The 23,639-nt window shown below is 42.6% G+C and overlaps 1 protein-coding gene across 1 annotated transcript; it reads left to right on the top strand.

The window, feature by feature from the left end:
• Positions 1–836: 836 nt before the first annotated feature.
• On the top strand, positions 837–13,459 carry NXNL2 (nucleoredoxin like 2). The gene is made up of 2 exons (XM_032772381.2): positions 837–1,263; positions 12,352–13,459. Exons 1-2 carry the CDS (start codon positions 962–964, stop codon positions 12,518–12,520), a joined length of 471 nt encoding a protein of 156 aa, XP_032628272.1. The 5' UTR covers positions 837–961; the 3' UTR covers positions 12,521–13,459.
• Positions 13,460–23,639: the final 10,180 nt, after the last annotated feature.

Here is a 23,639-nt window from a genome sequence, read left to right as displayed (position 1 = left end):
TTTTGATTTATCAGCTGAGTGAATAAGAAAAAACTGGGGCATTACAATGGAACTTGAATAAGTTTGTGCTTTAAAATGGGACATTTTCTGTGTCCATAGTGCCTTGGATTTGTAATTAGTGTCTTCCCTAAAACGGAAACTGAGTTCAAACCAGCGTGTGTGTGAGCCCTAGGTCAGCAGCTAACCCCTCAGAGCCCAGCAGCAGCCATTGGCAGATGTGGCTGTCAGTCAGTGGCAGGAGCTGAATGTTTCTAAGGGCAGTTGGGGGGTGGAGCTCAAGGGAAGAGGGCGAAGGGGAGGAGCTGCAGGTGCTGTAGCTGTGACTCCGGGGAAGCCGGAGCAGTGATGCAGTCGCCACCCTCGTGCTGAGCAGAAATGAGATTTTGCGCTAGGGTGAGTTTTTTTTCCTTGAGATTCTGGTTCACTTTTTAATCATTTTAGACCCGAAAGGCAGCGCCAGGGCCAGCCTGGAGCATGACCCCAAGCGGCTGGCAGGGTCTGGTGCTGTTCCCGAGCTCGGCAGGGATTGTGACCGCTCTGCCTTGCCCCCGGGCTGTGTGTGTTCTTCCAAGCGCGGCGCGGTCCTTACGGAACGAATCTGCGCCCGGGGGCAGGTTGTGTCTCGCCCGCGCGCGCTCCGGCCTGGCCCCGCTCCAGACGCAGCTCGGACTTTTCCGAGACTTTTCGCTGCGCCGCAGCTGACACCGCGCGCTCTCCTCTCTCCCCACTAGCCCTGAGGCGCTCGGACCGGGCCGGCGGCAGCGGAGAAGAAGCGAGCGGACAGGGAGCAGGGAGGCGCCTTCGGTGCAGAGCCGCCTGCCCCCGCCCCCAGCCGGTGCCCGGGCGGTGAGATGCTGGGGCCCTAGGGAAGGAGTCTGCCCGCGCCCCTCGCGTACCTTAGCCGAGGACTCGCCTCTCCGAAAAGCGCGTGGCCCGTCCTAGCCTGGGCTCCGGCGGCAGGATGGTGGATGTGTTCAGCGGGCGGCCCCTGCTCACGCGGGACGGGCTCGCCGTGGATCCCGAGGAGGTTTTGCAGAACAAGATCGTGGGCTTGTACTTCTCGGCCGGCTGGTGCTCCCCGTGCCGGGACTTCACCCCCGTCCTGTGTGACTTCTATAGCGAGCTGCTGGAGGGCGCCCGCCCGCCGGCCCCGTTCGAGGTCGTCTTCATCTCGTCCGACCGCAGCCCCGAGGAGATGGCCGAGTACATGCACGACATGCACGGGGACTGGCTGGCGCTGCCCTTCCACGACCCCTACAAGCAGTGAGTGCTGGGGAGGGGGGGCGGGGGGAGCAGCAGCCTGTTAGCCGCAGGAGGGGAGCTACGCGATCCGGGGGTGGGATGGCCAGGATGACAGCTGTTGCTATTCCCTAGACCAGGTGCTTCGGGCTGGGTTTAAATCCAAGCTCGAACGTGCCGAGTTTGCTCCCCACCTCTCGAGTTCCACTGGCTGAGCGTGTAAGTGCCTTTAGTGCCCGAAGCACCTAGACCCCGCCACAGTCTGGTGGCGCCCCGGCTGCAGAACTCCAGAGCTGGCACCTGGGTCCCGCTGGATCCCAGCCAACCCCAATTCAAGAGTGGAAATTTAGAAGAACTGTCCCTGAAACCTGTCCCTGTTCTGACTTGCACCAATGAACCCCTGACCATACTGCACCATGGCACCACAGCACCAGATCCAATACCTAGACCCTGCTGGATCAGGCCAGTGTTTGCCTTTGGCCTCCAGTTCTTCCACATACATAGAGAAGAGTAGATGCTTCGGCACTTCCATTGTACCAGGACCGGTGAAAAAGAGTTCCTTGTAGCTAGAAAGCTTGTCTCTCTCATCTACCGAAGTTGGTCCAATAAAAGGGCACCCACCTTGTTTCTAGGGAAAAAATAACCTTTTGCCATGATGAAAACTGGTAAACAGCAAGGTGCCTAAGGTTTCCCCTAGGGTCCTGTACTGTTTTGTGTATTTATTAACTGCCTGGAAAGGGGAGTGAGCAGTGAGGTAGCAAACTTTGCGGGTGAGATAAAGTTATTTAGATTATTCCAGTCCAGAGAAGAGTGAGAGGAATGGAAGAGAGACATAAACAAGCTAGGTGGCTGGACAGCATGATGAAGTTCATTATAGACAAATGTAAGGTACTGCATATTGGAGGGAAAAGTTGGAAGTGGTGTGCTTTACAGGGTTGTAAACTAATTGTATCAAGGGAGGAAAGTGACCTAGGTATGACTGTAACCAGTTCAATTTAAACAAACAAAAATTTCCCATGAAAAATAATCCATTGGAAATGTATCTGTCTTTGCTATCCCAATTTGTAGCAGTTTTCCACCTAGTGAAACTGGGGGTGCACTAACCTGTTTAGTTACAAGGAAAGGAAATTCAGAAAAATCGGTGTTGTTTTTAAGGAAGTCTTTGGTAACATTTTGTAATGTTTGCTGGAGTGTGGCAGTGATCTTTTATAGTTAGCTTGCAAGTCTGATGATTTATGTTGCTTTGATTAGTTGGCTTACTCCTGTCATGACAGGGTGCATTGATTTAAATCAAAGCAATTTAAATAATCAATTTTAAACATGATTTAAATCAGAAAGCAGGAAAACTTGTTTTAAATACTCCATTTTAATTGTGTTTTGCATTTGTAGTTTTGTAGTTATGTTCCTAAAAAAATGCTTTATTTTCATTATTTGGTAACCGTTAAAACATATTAATTAAACTGAATATAACATTTACGCTAAATTTGGTCCTCCTTTTTGCTAGCCAGGAGGATACACTACATCTATATACATTTATTTAAGTAATAGTATAGCTTAATTTATTTTTATTCAGGTTAATTTTTATATTTTTATTATGTCACAAAATGGTGAATGATGCATTTCTTATTAGATTAATTTTTTACTTTTGATTAGTGTTAAGATCTGTTTGGGTGGAAATTCAAATTCAATTAATTCACAAAAATAAGCATTTAAAATTTTTGATTTGATTTTTGATGCTGGGTACATTTTTAAAAGTTTATCAACATGTTTTACATTTAAAAGTAGCTGATTTAGTAAATAAAGGAAATATTATCTGCAGTTAATTAATTGACCTGATTGTTTCAAGTCGTCATTTCCATCAAGATTCTAGAACTAATAGTTCTTGCTTCTCACATGGCTAATTAAAACATACAGAGATATACCTATCTCATGGAACTGGAAGGGACCCTGAAAGGTCATTGAGTCTAGTTTCCTGCCTTCAGTAGCAGGACTAAGTACTGATTTTGCCCCAGATCATGAAGTGGCTCCCTCAAGGATTGAACTCACAACCTTGCATTTAGTAAACCACTGAGCTATCCCTGCCCCCACTAAAAGTGCCTGAGAGCTTTGATGTTGCTGTATTAAAGCAGCAATACCACAAGACACCACACTTAGAAGGTTTTAAGTATAACAAGTAATTGAAATTGGAGTGAATTCTGAGAGCAGAAATCATGTAGAGTATTACACCAATGATATATTTTAACTGTTAACACAGTTTTTAAAAACAAAAATGACAGGTTAGCTCTGTTAGGACTTCTGAGAGGGAGATTTCTCTAAATTTTAATACTCTATCTAATCCCGACTCTCACATGCTGAATAGACAGGCAGGTTGGATGGTGAACCTGCAAGACGGCAGTGAACAGTCAATGGCAAAACTCTTTGTGGGTTTTGCTCTGACTAGGTCTAATGGACATAGTGCCTAAAACTATGTTGACAGCTGGTGGGTTGTGTCTATAAAGGCTCCCAACATTGTGAACAATGAGTAGCAATAATGGGATGGGTATATGAAAGAAAACATCACTTCTATATGTTGGGATTCTCTCTGAGACCTTTTCCACTTGGCTTATCTGAAACACCTCGTCCAGTTCTGGGAAAACACTTGATCCAGTTCTCTGGAATCCAAAAACTAGGTTTGAATCTGGCCTTGTCTCTGAGGCTTTTTATTTGGCATTTCATAAAGCTACACCTGAGGTGATCAGGCTCAGGTGTAGGGGGGCTGGGTAAATCAGAATAGACACATTCTGAAACAGATTTAACACATGCTTTACATGCTTTATGATTGGTTCACAAAATTAGTAAGCCAATCTCCTTATAGATCATGAGCTATCCATGTGCTACAAAGTGTGATGCAAAGCAAAGCTGCAAGCTTACCACACAGTACTCCTCTTAATATTTCTTTATGTACCAGCTATATATGATTTATGAAGCCACTTGTAAATTCATGCTTTGTCCATTGTTAACACGTTTCCTTTCTTCTCTTTTCTTTCCTTGTTCATGGAAGGCCTACACCATAGAAAACACAGTTGTTGTGCAGTAGCTGCACTAAGACCCTGGAACAGGATTTCCTCTTCACCTCTTTCTTCATGGGATAGCGGTGAATTCTTTTCTCCTTTTCCTCATTTACTTTCTCAGAGCAGAAGGGGAGGGGTAATGTTACTATTCTATGAATGCAATATGAAAACTGATCTGGTAGGTGATTTGTGGCATTCCAATAGCACAGTGGCTTATAGAGAAGCCAAGGGTCACTGTAAGCAGAGTGAAGTAAAAGTCTATTGAAATTAATTGAATGATTTGAACTATAGGCAGGAATTTGCTAGAATAGAATTCATACAAAGAAAGTTCCACTCTTGATTAAACATAGAATACCTGAATTGTTGGTGAATAGTAATTTGATGGTCTACTCTATGTGCATAAATAGATGATCTTATTTGCATAGCGAGGCTATATTTAGAGGGGACAGTGTCCTTTTCTCTCTTCCCTCGTTTGTTTGTTTGTTACACCCACTTGTAGGCTCTTGTCCTACATTAGACTGTAAACTCTTCGAGTCAGGGACTATCTTTCTATATGTTAATACAGTGTCCAGCACAATCATAGGCACAGTTTCTAATCTGCCAGGGAGTGCTCCCCCTGGCTCCATCCAGGTCACGTCCCCACTCCACGCCTTCCCCCAAGGCCCCACCCTACTTCTTCCCACCTGCCTCTTCCCCTCCCGGTTCCGCCCCTGAGTGCACCCTCTCTCCTTCCTCCCTCCTGCCAACCTAACAGCAAAACAGCTGATCCACAGCGGGTGTTAGGCGCTGGGAGGGAGGGAGAGGTGCTGATCGGGCCAGCTGGTGGGTAGGAGGCACCGGGGGAGGGAGAGGTTCTGGTAGGGGGTCTGCCGGTGAGTGCTCAGCCACCATTTTTTTTCCCGTGGGTGCTCCGACCGTGGAGCACTGTTTGAGTTGGCACCTATGAGCACAGTGCAATCCCAATTCTGATTGGGGCTCCTAGATGCTATATAATAATATAACCAGGACTAGGTTGTTTTAAAAAGTGAATGGATTACATGTGATTCACGACACTAGGAAATGAACTCCTCTAACCACAGAATAATACTCCAATGTGCTTTGATGTTGACCTGGAGGGAAACATTCTCTAGTGGTGAGAGTAGTTTGATTTTTGCCTATTCAGTGCTTGATCTGCCTGTTGAGACCACTGCCAAGTAATGCTAATTCTGGTAGTGGTTTTGTAATATTGGTTTCTTTCTACTTAAAATTAGATTGAGGTCTCAAAGACATTTTATGTCATTTTACTGAACAATCCCTAGATAGTAACAGTATCTGGTCACTACCAACATTGACTGAATTCAAGTGACCTAAAGGGGGAAGGGTCTATATTCCACAAGCCGTTCAGCATGTGCCATGGGAAGGCGCAAGTCCAGTGATTAAAGCTCCAGTCTCAGTCATGAGATCTGGGTTCTGTTCCTGACTTCGTGTCTTGCTCTGTGAACAAGTCACTTTATCAGTGTCTATCCCCCAGATGAGGAAACTGAGGTAGAGAATTACATTTACTACTTCCTCATGGGAGCACTGGAAAGGTTGATGTTTTGTCATGTTTTCTGAAATCCTCTTATGAAATGTGGTATGTCCTATAGTGCCATGAGTGCATATTAAGAGTCTTAAGTGGCTAATGTAAAAACAGCAAAGAATTGTTAAGTGTTAATAAGTCATGTATGAATATTTAATCATAATGTGACTTATTTTAGGTGTTTGGAAATTATAGCTAAATAACTTAATTGCTCATTTTTGGAGCATGCAACAAGGTGCTGTAATATCTTTATTATTAAACTATTTTAGCTGGTGAGCTCAGTACTTTCTTGCAGTTATGAGACTACAGTATTTAAATTCAAAGCAGGATCATAGGCGTCCCTCAGGGCTGTGCATCTTAAACATGTCTCTGAGTTAGGACATGAGTAGGGGTGTAGGCAACAACAAAATATAACTCCTGATTCTGTGTTTTACTCCTGGCAGAATTCTGCACCACTACGCAATTTAGAATTTTATGGAAATTAATGTTGAACATGCAGAATATCCCCCCCCCCCCCCCAATGGCCTACAGAGATGCTGACCAGCACTAGGGGCTGCTGGTCCTGGCAGAACCCAGCTCACAAATAGAAAAGAAGGATGGGAGAAGGGGAAGGGAACTGGAGGGTTCCCAGCATGCCCTGGTGGAAGGAGGCGGCAGTGTGCAGGAAATTCCATGCAAGCCCGGGACCCAGCATCAGGCTGGTTTCTCCCTCTGGCTACCTGGGCTCTGGGGGACAGATGGTGTGTGGGGGTGGGGCGCTCTGGGAGGTAGGGGATGTGAATGTCTTGGGGGTCATAGCTAGGTTCTGGGGGCAAGAGAGCGTATCTGGCTCCCTGGCTGGGCTCTGCGGGGAGGGGGCAGAGAAACAGGAACTGGGTTGTCGTAGGGTTTTCTTTAACTGTCTACTCCTGGGGGAATCTTTGTGTGTGTCTGTATGGTTACAGATATACTTGCTGACGAGTATTTTGAAATAAATGACCAAAATAATTGAAACTGTGTGATTATATAGTGTTGTTTTGACAAATAACTTTTTTCCAAAATTTTTAATTTTTTGGCAGAGAATTCCCCCAGGAGTAGTGTTTATTGCCTTTGTATTCCTGCTGCTGGGTGCACCTTGTGATGCTGGTGGAGCGGGATAGAAACGAACATGAGGAAGATGAAGCAAATAGAAGAAAAGGAAGGGATTAGCATGGGGTCAGCAACCTACGGCATGTGAGCCGACTTTTACTGGCACGTTGCTGCCTCTGCCACTGGCCCCGCTCAGCCTGCTGCCGTCCTGGGTGAACAGAACCCCTGGCTGGCAGTGGGCTGAGCGGGGCTAGCGACCAGGACCCTGGCTGGCAGGAACCGGCGGCCAGAGCCCCAGACTGGCGGCGGGCCGAGCAGCTCAGCCTGCTACCGATCTGGGGTTCCGGCCGCTGGCTCCGCTCAGCCTGCTGCCAACTTGGAATACCAGCCGCCGGCCCTGCTCACCTCGCTGTTGGTCGGGGTTCTGGCTGCCCGGCCCCCTGCTGGTCGGGGTTCTGGCCGCCCGGCCCTGCTCAGTCCTCCTGCTGGCCTGGGGTACCAGCAGCCAGCCCAGGACTCTGCTTCTGGCCTGGGCCCAGCGCTCTGCAGCCCTTATTAAAAAATTACACTTCAATTAGCTTAAAAACTTGAAAACTTTGTATATAAACAAAGTAGTTGTACTTATGTGCCTGTGCTTAATTTGTGTTTTCACAAAGGGCATCTCGCACCCCCAGAGAGTGTGTTCACCTCAGGTTAAGAACCATTACACCAAACTGATAAGATCTGCATTTTAATTTAATTTTAAATGAAGTTTCTTAAACATTTTAAAAACCTTGTTTAGTTTACATGCAACAATAGTTTAGTTATATAATATAGACTTGTAGAGTGAGACCGTCTACAAACGTTAAAATGTGTTACTGGCATGCGAAACCTTAAATTAGAGTGAATAAATGAAGACTCGGTACAGCACTTCTGAAAGGTTGCTGACCCCTGCATTAGCAGATAGGAGGGGGTACAAGCAGGCAGTCTAGGAACAGCAAATTAGGCTGTTTTTGCATTCTGATCCATACAGGCAGACTGCTGTGCCTATGCTGTGTCCCCTCAGACTTCATGTGGGTGCAGCAGCACACCCATCTGGATCAGAGTGCAGGATTGAGGCCTTAATATGCAGTGGTTCCATTTCCTGCTCCCCTTGCCAGCAGGCCTGAAACCCCTGTAGAAGAAGCGTATTCTGCCCCTAGAAAGATGGAGCAGTTTGTATTGCTTTCTGGCAATTTGCTCTAGCTAAATGGCAGGCCAGCTTGGACTGACTCCATATTCAGTGCACCTTAATTAGAGGCCTTTGGAGTGGGGAGAGTAGGATTCCAAAAAATCCCTGAAAAAAGGAAGGTGGAAGGTAGTCCAAAGACACAGAGAATGATAGAAGGGGTAAAACTAGCAATGTATTTATACTAAGCCCCTCACTGTGGTCTGAGGTTTATGGGCCTGGGAAGAGAGAACGGCAGATATAAGCACATATGAATGAGGCAATAAATGCACATGAGGGGGAAGAGGGGGTTTTGCTTATTTTTAAGCAAGTGATTAAGTTAATAGCTGAAGAAAACTCAGAAATAAAACTTCTCCAGGCCTTCCTTGCAATTTTAGAGTCCAGCCCCCAACGGACAAAATTAGACTCCTAACTTGTGATACTCTTGAGGCTATGTCTGAAACGTTTAATAATGTAGACAATTCTTAAATTGGTTAGAAATACGCAATAAATTTTATGAATACACAGGAGCTGTGCATTATTCTATTTACCACTGCTAGTAAAGGTTAGCAAGACTGCCACCGTTTACAAGTTTAGCTGTCTTTTGAGTAACAAGTCCTACCCTCCCAGATGGAGAGAAATACATCCTATAATTCCCTGTTATGAATTATAGTATATAGCATGCTATCTCTTCCATTAACTTTGTGCTCCCCATGAATGCACTAGCTATATATTTTAGAAGAACTGAAAAATAACTAATGGCTGTGAAGTCCTTCGGCTCTTAGGTGAATTAAACTGAGTTCATTTTTCATTATTGTTCACTTTAATCAGAGGTATCTGCTGAAGCCTTTGGTATAATGGATGAAACATTAGGAAACACAAAGACAGATAGTTGAATAAAACACCTTATGCAGTAAAAGCATTTTTTGTAGTGAACCATTGTCAGAAATAGCTACAGCCAGTTTAGTAAAATGTGCTGGCATCCTACAGTCTGGTCAAGTGTAGGTGCCATAAGTTTGCACAGATGTTGTAGTGCTTAGAAACATTGAACAAGCAGAGCATCATATCTTACTAGCAGCTGAATGCCCATATTTGTCACGGGGTGAGGCAGTTGGGCTAAGTAATCCATCATCTTTGCAGTCTCCCTTATATGACTAGTGACATTGTTGCATGCAAATTCGGTGTAGTCAAGTTTGTGATCGGTTGTGTTACCTCTGATATCACACTGATATTCCAGTTTGGGGTAGACATCCAAATCTGTCCCAACCATCCTTTCTGTGAAGGTTGAAAATCTCACTATATCTTCCTTATTCACCTCCCCAACTTGAGTTGGAGACCCCAACATCTGGAACTGGGGTGGGCAAACTACAGCCTGCAGGCTGTGTCCGGGCCGTCAGACCTTTTAATCTGGCCCTCGAGCTCCCTCCAGAGCTCCGCATGGGTCCCAGAAGCAGCAGCATGTACCCCTTCTGGCTCCTCGGCATAGGAGCAGCCAGGGGACCCAAGGGCTGGCTCTGCAGCTCCCATTGGCCTGCAGGTAGGGCAGCGTGTAGAGCCACCTGGCCACGCCTCCGCATAGGAGCCAGAGGGGGGACATGCCGTTGCTTCCAGGAGCTGCTTAAGGTAAGCGCGACCTGGAACCTGCATCCCTGCCCTCCTTCTATGCCCCAACCCCCTGCCCTCGCCCTGATCCCCCTCCTGCCCTCTGAACCTCTCGGTCCCAGCCCGGAGCACCCTCCTGCACCCCAAGCCCCTCAGCTTCACCCCAGAGCCCACGCTCCCAGCTGGAATCCTCATCCTCTGCCCCAGCCTGGAGCCCCCTTCTGCTCTCCAAACCCCTCAGCCCCAGCCTGGAGCCCCCTCCCCTCCCCTTCACCGCAACCCCTGCAGCACCCCAGATCCCCCTCCTGTACCCTGAATCCCTCATTTATGGCCCCACCCTGGAACCTGTACTCCAGCTCAGAGCCTGTACCCCCTCCCACACCCTGACCCTCTGCCTCAGCCCAGAGCCCCCTCCCAGATTCCAAACCCCCTCTGTTCCATCCCTAGTCCACAGCCCCCTCCTGTACCCCAAACCCCTCATCCCTGGCTCCATACCGGAGTGTTCACCCCCTCTCACATCCCAACCTCTTGCCCCAGCCTGGAGCCCCTTCTTGCACCCTGAACTCATCATTTCTGTTCCCACCCCAGAGTCTTCACCCCCTCCTGCGCCCCAACCCCCAATTTTGTGAGCATTCATGGCCTGCCATACAATTTCTGTACCCAGATGTGTCTCTCAGGCCAAGAAGTTTGCCCACCCCTATCTAGAAGGAGATCACATCTATACCTCTATGCGATACACTGTAAATATCTAGGTCACAGACTTAAAAGTTCCCTGTCATCAAATCATGCTAGCATATTACTTTGTTTTTAGTTGTATTTATGTGTTTATTTTACCAAGGAGAGAAGAGAGTTGACATCTGTGGTATGTGTTGCATTTTCATTTCGGGCCAGAGATTAGAAATGTGTGGTTATGATAAATAAGTCTGTCCAGCAGACTGAAGGTGGGCAGGTGGCTGGCAGAAATGTTTGTTCCTGGAGTGTGCAAAGTGGCATTTCACAGGCATATAGTTGTCTAAATGATGGTACCCTCTGTGAGGATATCTTGAGTATTGCTTCCCATTCACTTAACTGTTCATTGCCATAACATTAAATGCTTAGACATGTTTTTAACTGTGATGTTCCATAGTTATACATAGGTTCCAATTTTACTGTTAACTAGCAACCCTAACGTAAATCAAGGTAATGCAGTCTTTTGGCTTAGGTTTTTGTGATTTAAAATTATGGGGCTGTTGAGGAGCTTTGGAGTGCCACAATGTCTCTGCCATCTTCTGTCTTTGCTCAGTGGAGCTTAGGATCTCTGCAGGCTCCCCACCTCTGTCCCTGTCTCTTTCTACAAAGCAGAACCATCCCTTACTCTAGCAGCTCTGCAGAGCTGCAAGTTCCACAGAGTAAATGGCTTCCTGCACTGCTCTGCAGTTTGTCTCTTCTCCACCTCTCCTTGCCTTGATGCTGGCTTGGCTCTACCCTACCCACAACAACCATTGGCTCCTGGGTAACTCAGCTCCCTTCCTCATAGGCACCTTGTTACTTCTGTAAAGAAAACAAAGCAGGGGACCTTCAGGTGCCAGTAGCAGCAAAGAGCTGAGCCAGCACTGATTGTATTGAGGGAAGGAGGGAACCAACATTCATTGCATCGAGGATAGAACTAGGATGGGGATGTTCAGCCTCAATTGGATTGGGAGGCAGCCTTAATCACTGTGACTGTCTGTCCTTCACACCAGAAAATAGCACACACAACTCCAGTTTTATTCCTGGAGTTTGATGACACCTTTGTGAAAATGCATATATTTATAGGGACTTCTTCATTTGCTGTGTCTCTGAATATTAGAAATGTAGATTTTCTGTTGTTTTGTTAAAAGGATACTATAATAACTAGATTTCAGTTTCCTCAGATTTGGTCAGCTGGCCATCGATCTGTATCTTTTTATCACTTAAATTCCTGTGTAAACTGAGAAACTCTTTCACTTTGGGTTAATTTAAGGTACTTTTAAAAGTACAGCCTTTCCTTATGACGAAGGATTATGAAATTTATTTCAGTGAGGAATTTAAAGTCTCATTAATTCAAATCCCTATGTGAGGAGAAATGGAGTAGCCATCATTGTATAATGCTAATTGTACTATACCTTGGAGAAGGAAAACTCCTGAGGTCAGAGTCTCATCCCTGTTCCAGCCACTTCACACATAGTAAAAGGGCCAGAGCAGCATAACGAGTCCTAAGAATTACTGGTCTGGCTAAGGGAGAATTCCCCTGGTGCAGGTGCACTATGGAAGAGGTGCAGGTGCACTATGCCTTCTGAGGATCCTCCTGTAAGCCAAGGGCATGCTGGGGTGAGACTGGAGCAAGCAGTGCTCACGGAGGCTCCAGGCAGTACTACAGCCCATATGGAAGCCCAAGGGAGACTGCTGTAACTTAGATTAGGTCCTCCAGGGCTACAGAGTAGCCCAGAATCTTGAGGGTGCAAAGAGGGCTAAAAGCTTTCCCTATGTTGCAAGTTCTGTGTTTGCAACTCTAAGAGATGCAGCACAGAATCTCACCCCTTGTGTGTGTGTTTTCAGTTTGTATTGCATAGACCACTCCTTTAAAAATATACTTGATGGCTTGCTGAAATGTTTCTAACAGCGTGTTTAACTTTGTGTTTTGTTTCTAGTGATTTGAAGAAGAAATACAATATAACGGCCATCCCCAAGCTGGTGATTGTGAAACAAACTGGAGAAGTCATTACTGACAAGGGAAGAAAACAGATCAGAGAAAGAGGGCTAAGCTGCTTCCAAAACTGGCTTGAGGGGGCAGATGTCTTTCAGAATTTTTCTAACTGAACAAAAATTGGGAGATACAAGCAAGACAGTTAGACAAGGCTTGTGGGGGAACTTGCAGAGTTCCCAAACTATAACTTCTTTGGTTAGAACAGAGGGCATTATTGATTAGGAGCCATTACATTTTAGGCCAAACTGTAGAAAGCAAAATATGTCAATAGGCTAACATAGTTCAGAACAAATGCACTTACCATTTTATTCATGTTGTCTTGTTTGCTGCAGTTAGTATGAACACCAAAGCATTCGGAATAATATTCAAGAGTTGTGTATTGTAGGGATCTTTCAGACAGATAGAAGGGCAGTCCTGTGAAATCTATGCAAATGTTTTATTTTTGCAGATGTGTATAGGTAAAAAAAACAAACCATATTTTTCTCAACAAGATGATTTTTCTGGCGATTAGCACATAATTTATATTTATTGATAAAACAGAAGTATAATTGCTTTAATAAAGTACTATTTATGCATTGCATGATTTCAGATGTCTCCTTTGATATGTTACACGTAAATGACATGGCTCTTAAATGGGGTGCATTGTTTGCCCATGCATAAGAAGTCCCTTTTTGTCTATTGCTGGGGTGGGTTTTTTGTATACTTTACAGTCTCTCTCCGTTTTTTTTATCTCCAGATTTTTTCCCCCAATACCATAGTGTGAGTCAACATCTCCAGTTCACAATCAGGCTTCCTAAAAAATATCAGTGTTTTGTGTGTGTGTTTGCAATGGGGAGAGGAGTGGCGGGAAGGAGGAGAAAGGTAGGGGATATATAGGTGAAGTTGCCATGTTAAACAAAGATGCTAACCAGGCTGGTGTCTAGTATTTAGCACAAAACTATGTGTCTGATTTTTCTTACGTACATCATATAAACTTTTGACTTCAGCAAAGTTACATACAGCAGAGTCCATGCAGAACTGGTAGGAGAGGAGAATTTGTCCTTTAGGCCTTATGAGCCCAATTTCAGGTTTAACTGCCAATGTGGATGAGGATTGTTAAACACATCTGTCAGTGTATGAAGTAATTCACAGAAAATGAGGCACTTTACCTTCAGGACTCTCAAGTACATTCTCTAAATGAAATATACACTGTTACCATAAACATGCATTAATATTTGGAAAGCTATATTTACCATGCTATAAACAGGAAGAAGTTAGATGGGAATAATATCTAATATTTGTTGAACTTGCTGATTCATTTCTTATAATGGAGGAAATGAGGGCTCATATCTAGTCCTCAAAAATAAGCCATGAAACAAGAGCTCCAAAGTTACTGAGTAGAAAAACAATGTTAGCTCAGTGAGGTGATTAAATATACTTTGTGAGTCATAGGCTCTCAGAGCTGGGTTCTTTAGGTGATATTAGGCAATACTGCAGCCTGTTTCTGATCTTCACTATCTAACCAGTTAGACAGTTCATAGTTTAGTACTCTTCTAAAGAATCCTGAGCTATGAATGAATTTTCAGAAAGGCCTTTATGCAAGCACTACCTGCTGTTCTGGGACCAATCAGTGATGAGTGAAGTTTGAAATATCAGTTCATTCAGAAACTGAAAATACATTAATAGAAAATGTTTCCAGTCCTTAAGTATATACAATTTTGTTGCCTGAAATATGGGCCAACTCCTAATGGCACAGACACCAGTTGTAGCCTAATGGTTATCTCCTCATTTAGATTTCATGTTCAATTCAAGGTAGATGGCCATTTGGTTGCCTGACTCTACAGTATATGCAGCTATATGTATGTATACTACTTAAAATTTGATTATTTTAGGTGCCAGTGAATATACATTGAATGTGAGTGATAAAGTGGGCTGCTGAATGAGTGTGTCCCAATCCAGTGTCAAATTAAAATCTAGATGGGAGTTAACAGAAATAGAATTGTGATGAAGTAAAAGAAGTATTAAAAAGAAGTATATGGATTCCTGCCCTGTGGGAGTCTACCATATGCTCACATCAGTATGTTGAGTGCCTTAAATAATTACCACTCCTGCTTACGTTAGTTATGCTTTTCATGGTATTTCATGTTCCAAGTATAGGAAATATGGGGTAAAGGAAAATACCATAGTGCAATGCATTCTCTTTTACAGTTCCTACTATATAGAGAGAAGTTAAAGGAGTAACTTGCATTGAGGCTACAGTGTCATTCCCTCATGTATTGATAGGGAACTAAACTTATTGCATTTTATACTTGAAATCGTGGGCTTTTTTTACACCTTTGTTTTTGCTTTAAACCTAAACCTTAAGTATGTCTTGCATTTATTAGCAATTTTTCTACTATCCTTCCGTTTTTCTGTTGTGAAATGCCATGAATATTAATTGGTGGCCAGCTTGCTTTCTTGATGAGAAGGAATGATACTGTGTTCTGCTACAGTTTTATGCAGTAGCATGAATGTTATTGATAGATATTACACACTCAAAAGGAAATTAACGAAAAACTGACTGAGGTGAGGTGAGCCTATGCTGGGATTAGACAGGATATTACTCTTTATTAGTAGCTGATTTATGGGCCAACTTGCTTATGGCACAACACGTGTAAAGCAATCTTGTGCAGTCTCTAGTTATTGCACAATTTACAACATTCTGCTAGCAAAAAATGGCAAGGTTTGTATGCTGATATACAAGCATCTATGAGTTGATCCATAATATAATTCTGAGGAAGAAGAACTAGCATTTATATTCAAACAAATCAGTGCTGCAGGCTCTCTTGTGACCACTGAACATATTTGGAAAGAAGCAAAGCATATTGCTCAGAGGAAAAGAGTGCTAGATTCACTACTGAAGTAAACAATACAAATGCAAGTGAAATCAACATTTGAGGTATACTGTGAATCTCTTGCTTATCTTTCATTAGCTGAGCTCATTTCCCCTCTCCCACCTACCAATGTCCCAAAACTCCACTGCACATGTAAGTATCCTTAGTTCCTCCTTAAGAGTTGCTGTTGTGTATGTATTGTGTGAGGATTTTTAACGAGAGAAGTAGTTTTACATTGTAATGCTCCATTATGTTAATAAGATTTTTATCTGGAATATTTGCCTGTCGATATTGTAATTTGATCTTTCAGAAGATCTCTATTTGCCATGCATTTAGTAGACAAATTTAGAATATAATTGCTTTCTTTAGGATGTCTAAGACTAACAGTGACTCTTTTTCCTAATCTCCCTCCTCGTGGCAATATCAACTGATGGAGAGGAACATGGATTAATTTCTAAATCTTCACGGGCTTGATTTCTTTGTCACCTATGGCTACAACAAGCTAATCACACTTAATCACCAAAACCATGTCTGTATTGAATAATAGGCCTTTGTCACAGGAACCTTCTACTGTTTGCAGATACCAACCTATTTGCATCCTCTAGGGTTTTATAATGGTATATATCTTCTAGTTAATAACAGTCATCTGTGCTGTGCAAAAAATGACTCATATTTCTGTCCCACTTTTCTCTTGTAATGTCATCACTGCAAACGGTCAAAACTGGCTGACCCGGGAAATATAAAAACAGACATTTTGAAAATTAACAGAAATCAAATGGGTGTAAAACATTGTGGTACGTGGAAAGTTGCCTATACAATAGCCATTCTCTCAGAAATTAGCATCTGGAATCAATAAAATAAATGTATTCTACCAGTAGTGTTGGCTTATCAATCCATAGTTCAGTAAACCACAAGCATATGCTTACTTTTAAACATGTGCTTAAGTCCCATTGAAATCATTGAGATTTGAGCACATGCTTAAGTGCTTTGTTGAATGAGGGCCTAACTGGAGGATATTGTCTTTGTAACAGGGCTAGGTGGCGTATGTAATCATTGAAGATTATTGCTGCAGAAGATTACCATGTTTCATTTTAATCTGACAGATTTAATGTGCCAAAATGTGGTCCATGGTACAACCTAAGGTAATCCTAAAAAGGGAAAATATGAAGCCAGACTAAAATAACCAATTGAAAAATAACAATAAAATGACCCAAGAAGGCACTGACAGAGTCAGTGCTAATGACGTGCATTCTTCCACTGATTCTCTAGTGGATTTCATTCTGTTTCAAAATGCTGCATAAGGAAGCAAAATAAGGCAGTGTATAATAGACATGGAAAATTTCTTTCAAAACAGTATTTTAGGATATATAAGAGGCTGGAAAGGGAAAAGCAATTTATCTGATATGCAGGACTACAAGGACAAAATATATTCTTTGGTAGATCTGACATACCTAAAAACCACAGCACTGAATGTTTGCTCTTCCCCTTATTCCCCACGTAAAAGGCCAAGCTTGCCCTTGCATATCTATTATTTGCATGAGTTCAGTCTAACAGCCAACCAGGATCTATCTGTGGACATCTTAACTGTGCATGAGAAGTACGGAAAAACAGAACTCATGAACCTAGTTCCATAACCACGGGTCTTGCTCAGTTGGGCTAAAGGAGAACTTCTTTAACTATCAATAGCAATGGGCTTGTTATATTCTCTTGTTGAGGCGTGCCACTAGATATCTGAGTAGATCTAACATTCTTTCTGCTAAAAGGTAATAGTGTATATGCACAAAAGCCTGGCCACTACAAAGAGAGCCCCAATCTTACCATATAAACTTGACTAAAAGTTGTGTTTTTCTTTTGGGACCAGGTCCAAGGTAGGGTTGGGTTTTTTTGCCTTCCAAGGTTAATAGTCTCCCTTTTAAAAGACTCTTCATGTACATTTTGAAAGCTTGTTCTGTGTATAAACTTCAAAGTAGAGAAGTAAAATGATCTGTATTTACTCCTTCACATAACTGTAAAAGTTTTTGAAGGAATTTTCGCCTTTGGATCTTTTTATCTAGAAAACTCCCGGGAAACTGGGGGAAGAAAATTACCATTCATACGCCAGAGTGATGGGTGCATAGTAAATACCTAGATAGAAAATAATTATATTTATTGGAATTTGTACATTTCCACTGGGAATAGAAAACTAGAGATTTACAAATGAACTGTGAAGGCCCAAATGTGTTATTTTTAGTGTTTGACAGTAAGACAAAGATCCAAAATGGGCAAAACCTAAAGATTCCTCACATGATGTAATGATGTTTTCAACATATATTTTAAATATTGGGTTTTTTCATTTCTGATCTCGATTTACAGTAATACAAAGTGAAACAGATCTCTGAAGAAAGAAGTAAAACTTAAGGCCTAAAAGTGATGCTTTCTTGTGACAAGGAATAGTTTGAGAGCATGTCTAGCTAGGTCACATGGATCTCATCACTAACAAACCTTTTTTAGCCTCCTATTCCCCTTTCCACAACACTGTGGTGGGTGCAGCTATCAGATTACAGGATGTGTTGCTTTTGTTCATTGTGTGACTGAGTTGCTTTTCAACTGCTGGTGCTGAAAAGTGTTAACTCGAGCAGTTATCAGTACTATGCCTGGGTGAAGGGTTTTAGATGTTACTTGGTGCATAAATATGTGGGCAGCCTTAAAGTCTCTGTTGTCGAGTGCCATGAAGACAAATGTGTAGATAGGTGAATCCCTGATAGAAAGGGATTTACTCTCTCTATTTTGTTTTAACTATTTCAAAGCAACCACTGCTATATGAAGGGTGATGTACTGGGAAACATGAATGGCTACCTGTTGCTTTCCTTTCACTTTAAGTGATGAATGGATGTTTGCAGGGCGTGTTCACTGCAGGATGCAGAGGTTGCTAGGGTAAGTCCCTCCTTGCCTGAACTGAAACCCAAATTTAAGCACCATAGTAAATTCTCATGTAAATGGTTTGGTTTGAATGCAGTTTTGAATAATTCTTCACAAGTATTGCTGTAGCAAAGGGAATCCAGATGTGAACCCTCAAGCAGACAGACATATCAAGTAGACAGAACGGCTCAGGCATGTTGTAAGGCAGTGCATACGCTGCACAGGAAATGTTTTGGACTGTGCCAATACTAAATTGACTCTATTGACATTTGTCAGCTAACCCCTACTAAGGTTTTGCCCAGCCTGTAGGTAGAGTCCAGGATCCACAACACAATAAAACAATGGTTTTTGAATGAAAAATGGTTTAAATCGATTCCTTTACTGTACACAAAAAAAATCTTCCAGAAAGAATGTCTTTCTGATGACTGCAATATAACTACACAATTCTTATGTAAAGATCTGTTAGACAGACCTGTATCAGCACTGTCATGCTCAGATCAAAGCTCTTTTTAAAATAAATTATTTATCCAAAGAAGTACCTCTTTGACAGACACCTGGGCTTTTTTAGTGAGCTTCTGTTTTTTAAAAATCCAGTTTTCCAGCAGGGTTCCGTGAGGCACAAGAAGATAGAATAACTTGCCTCGGGTCAGAGTGACTCAGTGATTCAACCTGTTTTGTAGTCAAGAGCATGGGGAACTGAATTTCTCTGTTTGCTGAACAATTAAAGCACAGACAGTGGCAGTGCTATACTCATATCAGGGTGTTTCAACCTTTGCTTGAAAGGGTCACCTCTAGCAGTATGATCTCCATGCTTGCCAATGCTCCATACTCCAGTCCCTGGCACCTCTAGGTACTGTAAACTGGGATGGTAGCTTTTGCCTGAAAGATAATCTGTTCACTAAGGACATGTCTACACTGCCCCGCAGTTCAGACTGCAGGGGTGTGTACAATAGTGTGCACTACTAACGTGCAGTCCTGTAACTCCCCCATGTGGGCGCAAACTAAAGGGTTTCTAGTTCATGTTAATGTGGTCTTGTTTGAAGAAGAAATGTTCTTGTGAACTAAGAACCTTTTAGTTCATGCCTCCAGCATTCACACAGTGGAGTTGTGTACTGGTGTTCACACCCTGAAAGCCTGAATCGTGGGGCAGTGTAAACAAGCTGTAAGATGTGAAATGGGAGCACATCAGCGTCTCATTTCATAAGCCAATGTACAGCTGTCCAATAGTTACCACTTTTGGTTACAGTTTATCTCTGTCAGATTTCAACATTGAAAGAGGTGTTCTGAGTATGAAATTCTTGAGTTCTCAGCTGGACTTTGACATGCCACATGTCTGTGTCCTTGGGCAAATCACTCAGCCTCTCAGCCGCAGTTTCCTTGTCTGTCACATGGGGCTAACAACACTTGTGTGTTCTGAGGATTGATTGTGTGTAGACAGCTTTGGAGGTTCCAAAACTGCTTAGATAGCACCAAGCCATACCACTTTTTATTCCCCCACACTGGGGGCTTGCACCGTGGTATCTTCATTAGTGTAGGTTACCTCAGAGCAAAAATCCCTTGTGTAGATGTGCCCCATGTCTAGATGATGTGTCCACCCCACCAAAGCCACCCATTTTGCCTAAGGCGATCAGTTAGGGCTATCTCGGAGAGGCCAGTGACTGGCTGGGTATGGAAAATGAACAAACTACCTTCTCAATCCTGGAGAAACCTATTCTGGGCTTCAGCCCTGACTTGGTGATCCCTCTCGGTCAGGGATGGGACTCTTGGACATGGTTCTTCAGAGAAGCGTGCATTGCCATTGTCAGTCCTGTGCCTCATGTGGGGACGAATAATGGTTCATTTTCTAGTATCCTCAGTCTCTGACCATTCACCAGCATTATGTTCATACTAATATAGATGTATTTTGATAAATGTATTTAACTGAATACCACTATTATAGATAGTAAGTATAAGGCACTTATTTTTTATAATATAAACAGCATCAAATAAAGAAATACAGCAAACTAAATGCATCTCATTCCATGTCTCTGCAATCTGCACCGTGCTGTGCTTTGGATTAGCCTCAGAGTAACTGATTAGAATAACTCCAAGGCCAGGTAGAACGTTCCATAGTCACAAATCTAGGAATCATTTGTAATCGTCTTACCAGATTTGCTTTAAAAAGATTTGACACATTTGACCTTTGGGAGAAGATTATTAGTTTGATGTATTTATGTCCAGTCCCCCTCGGAACATTGCCAAAACAGAAGAGTAACAGGAAGCTTTGGGATGACTGGAGGCTGTACTGAAAGTACTTTGGCATATTTGCATTTTTAGAACTCAAAAGAAAGATGAACATACTCCAAACTGTAACAATCAAATGCATTCTGTCAATGCCAGAGTGCATTCCTGTTTGAGGGCTGCATTTTGTAACAAATGACCTTTTGCCGTATCCCAAGCTGTTTTTAGTGATTACATAATCCTCTAGTTGTTAGTTACTTATCTGAGGAAACAGTCCCATGTGAGATACATTATTCTTTCAAGGACCAGAAAACACTAAATTTTTAATCCCAGTAGGCATTATCCTTTGCTGGACACCATAACATTTCAGCTAAGGCAGAGAATTTGACTAGCTCTGCAGTTGCATACTGGTTATTGGGGTATAGCCCTTGCTTTTCCTTGTGTTTTTTTCATTCCTCATGTTAATATTTTGGGATTAATCCTTCAGGGCCTTGGGCACTGGCAAAAGAAAAGCACACATTTAAAGGAGAAATCAAGCTGTTCCATGACATTTCAAATATACTTAATGTTACCCCTTTTTGATGTGAACAGTTAGCCATAATTCACGGTCTAGCAGATTGTTTCTGTTAGGAGAAATTGGTGGTGGAGTCAGGTATATCCCTGATGCAATCCTGTCTATTTACAAAGAATATACATGAAGTCCTGTTTCCCTGAACACCGTAGGAATCAAACTGCAGGAGGCAGTCTCTTTGTGCATAGTTCACTGCCCCTATTCAGCCACCACTGAGCCCAAAATCTTCCCCTCTCCCTAGCATTTTCTCAGGGCCATCTTCCTAGTTCTTGTTCTGGCTGTGTCCTTCACTTTCTTTTGCTTCTTCAGCATCTCTGGGAATTCTGATCAGGAGTTTTTCAACATTATTTTTTTAAAAAATGCAGCTTAGCCTAAGCCAAAAATGTCATGGGACAGTAACAGTTCCAATTAGACTTTCTTTGGCCAGAGAGATACTGCTCCCCAGAACAGCCAAGAGCCTACTGGTCAGGGCACTCACCTGATATGTAGGAGACCCAGGTTCAAGTCCCTGTGCTGGAGCATAATTGTTGTGTGATGTCATATCTTTGACTTAGGAAATGGGTTGCAGTTTAATATTGTAATCCATGTACAATCTGGGGAGGCACACGTACACTTTTAAACAGGTAGAAATACATAGTCGGTTTAATAAAACTTATGTTCAGATCGGGCCACCAGAAATTGGTTGTTACACTAGACAGAGTTTATGCCTTACAGCATTGTCAGTACTCTGCAATTATCCACCAGAATGCTTATTCAAAGAAGTTGTTTATTCCTGCTGAAACGTTTTATAGCAAATCTTCCCAGAAATGTACGTTGATTCTCCAGACTTTTTTTCTTTTAATAAACATTTTATTATGGCTATTTGAAACATAAATGTGTATACTCTTTTTTGAAATAAATGTAATAATAATTAAACAAACTGAAACATGCACTGATCAGACAATGTACTGTTTATATTTAGAGTTTGTACCTATTGCCCATGACAACAAACATACAGTATCTTTAGCCAAAAAATAAAATAAAATAGCAACAGTGGGCTTGAATCGCTTCCCACTCATACAGGGTTTTACTGGTGCGATCTCATTGACTTCAGTGGAGTAACTCCTTGTTTACATCAGTTGTGGGGGGAGGACTTTTGGTACATCTTGAAAAATTGAACTTGTATTTCAGAATCTAAAGCAACGCTGAAGATTTTTGTGTGCCACTAACTTCATCTGTTCACTCTCAGATGGTAATTGTAACAAAAGTATAGAACAAGGGGCTAAAAGAGATCCAGTGTCTTTGGAGATCTGATTATTTATTTGGGCTTCTTGGATAGAGATTTCCAGTCTTTTCTCATCTGTGTCATATGTAAGAGAGTGGGATCTATGATTCCTTTTTCTTTTCAAACATTTTCTGTACAGATCACTTGAGGGTGCTGTGGAATCAAAGCCTGAACCTTATCCCTGGCTGCTGAGATTTTAAAATGATAAAAATACCCCTAGATTTTAACTAATTTCTTTGACACACAAATCTTATTTCATGCCAGGTAATTGCTCATGGGAAAAAAATGTTTTCCAGAAGAGTTCTAATTTCTTTCGTGAAATATCACAGAGTTGAAAATAAATCTAACAGTTGCATGAAACTCCACATTTTTTTGATTCTCCTAATTCTAATTTCAAATTGCTGCAAGAAAAATGTGTTCTGTAAACACATACGTTACTTGTCCCTTGTTTTGGACTGTCAATAAGAAATTAAGCAATATCACTGAGCCTCGGTTTACAAGGTAACAGTCTGATTCCTGTGTGAATAAACTGAATGGTTCATCAGCCTTCTAGTTTATTGTATCAAGGGAATCTGATGACTGCCTTGTAAGACAGAGAGAGAGCTATGACAGTGCTGGTATGTTTAATATAAAACTAGCATTTTACTGTTTTCATTTCACTCCCCCCATTTCTCTCTAGTTCAGAACGCACGATGATGTGCTGCTCATTATATACATGTCTGGAAGATGATGATGTCACTACTATGTCTCAGGTAAGGGGAAGTTTCTAGATCCAAGCACAGAGATATCGTAATGAGTGCACGTAACTCAGCTTTACTGATCATGTCTACACTGCATGAATATTCACGCAGCATTGACTAGACTTCTATGGGGAAATTGTCCCTGGTGCAAAGAGCCAGAACGAGGCCTATTCACCACATATGTCCCATTTAATTCTGAAAATGGGGTTTAAATAGGACTTAAGCAGTGCAGTTCTTAGGGCTGACCCTCTGCCAGTGGGAATTTCAGTCCTCTTTGTACTAGAGACAGTATAAACCATGAGAAGTATCCTGCAGAAGCAATCTTCTCTGAGTGTTCCAAATTCCTGGTCAGGAGCACAGAGGGCATGTCCCCAGGACTTTACATTGTCATTAGCCATAATATTGTAGATTAAATATGCGAGGTCACTTCCATTGCCTGGAACTACAAAGTCAGGATTATCCTGAACACCAACAGTTTGCTACAGAATGTAATACTCAGGGAATGAGAGCCAATCAACACAAGCAGCAATAATAGGAGCAAAATGTTTTCCCTCTGAGGACCTGTATAACAGAAGAATGAAAAGCAGCCCTTTATGCTTACTGTGAAATTAGCAAGTGCCAGGGAAGTCTGTGGGCATGAGAAAACTGCAGATGCTGTGGGGATTTTTGTAAAGATTGTTTCTGCTA

Source organism: Chelonoidis abingdonii, chromosome 6, assembly GCF_003597395.2.
Source record: "Chelonoidis abingdonii isolate Lonesome George chromosome 6, CheloAbing_2.0, whole genome shotgun sequence".
Lineage (NCBI taxonomy): Eukaryota > Metazoa > Chordata > Testudines > Testudinidae > Chelonoidis > Chelonoidis abingdonii.
The sequence above is the reverse complement of the archived record's forward strand: the minus strand, read 5'-3'. Positions and strand labels throughout refer to the sequence as shown.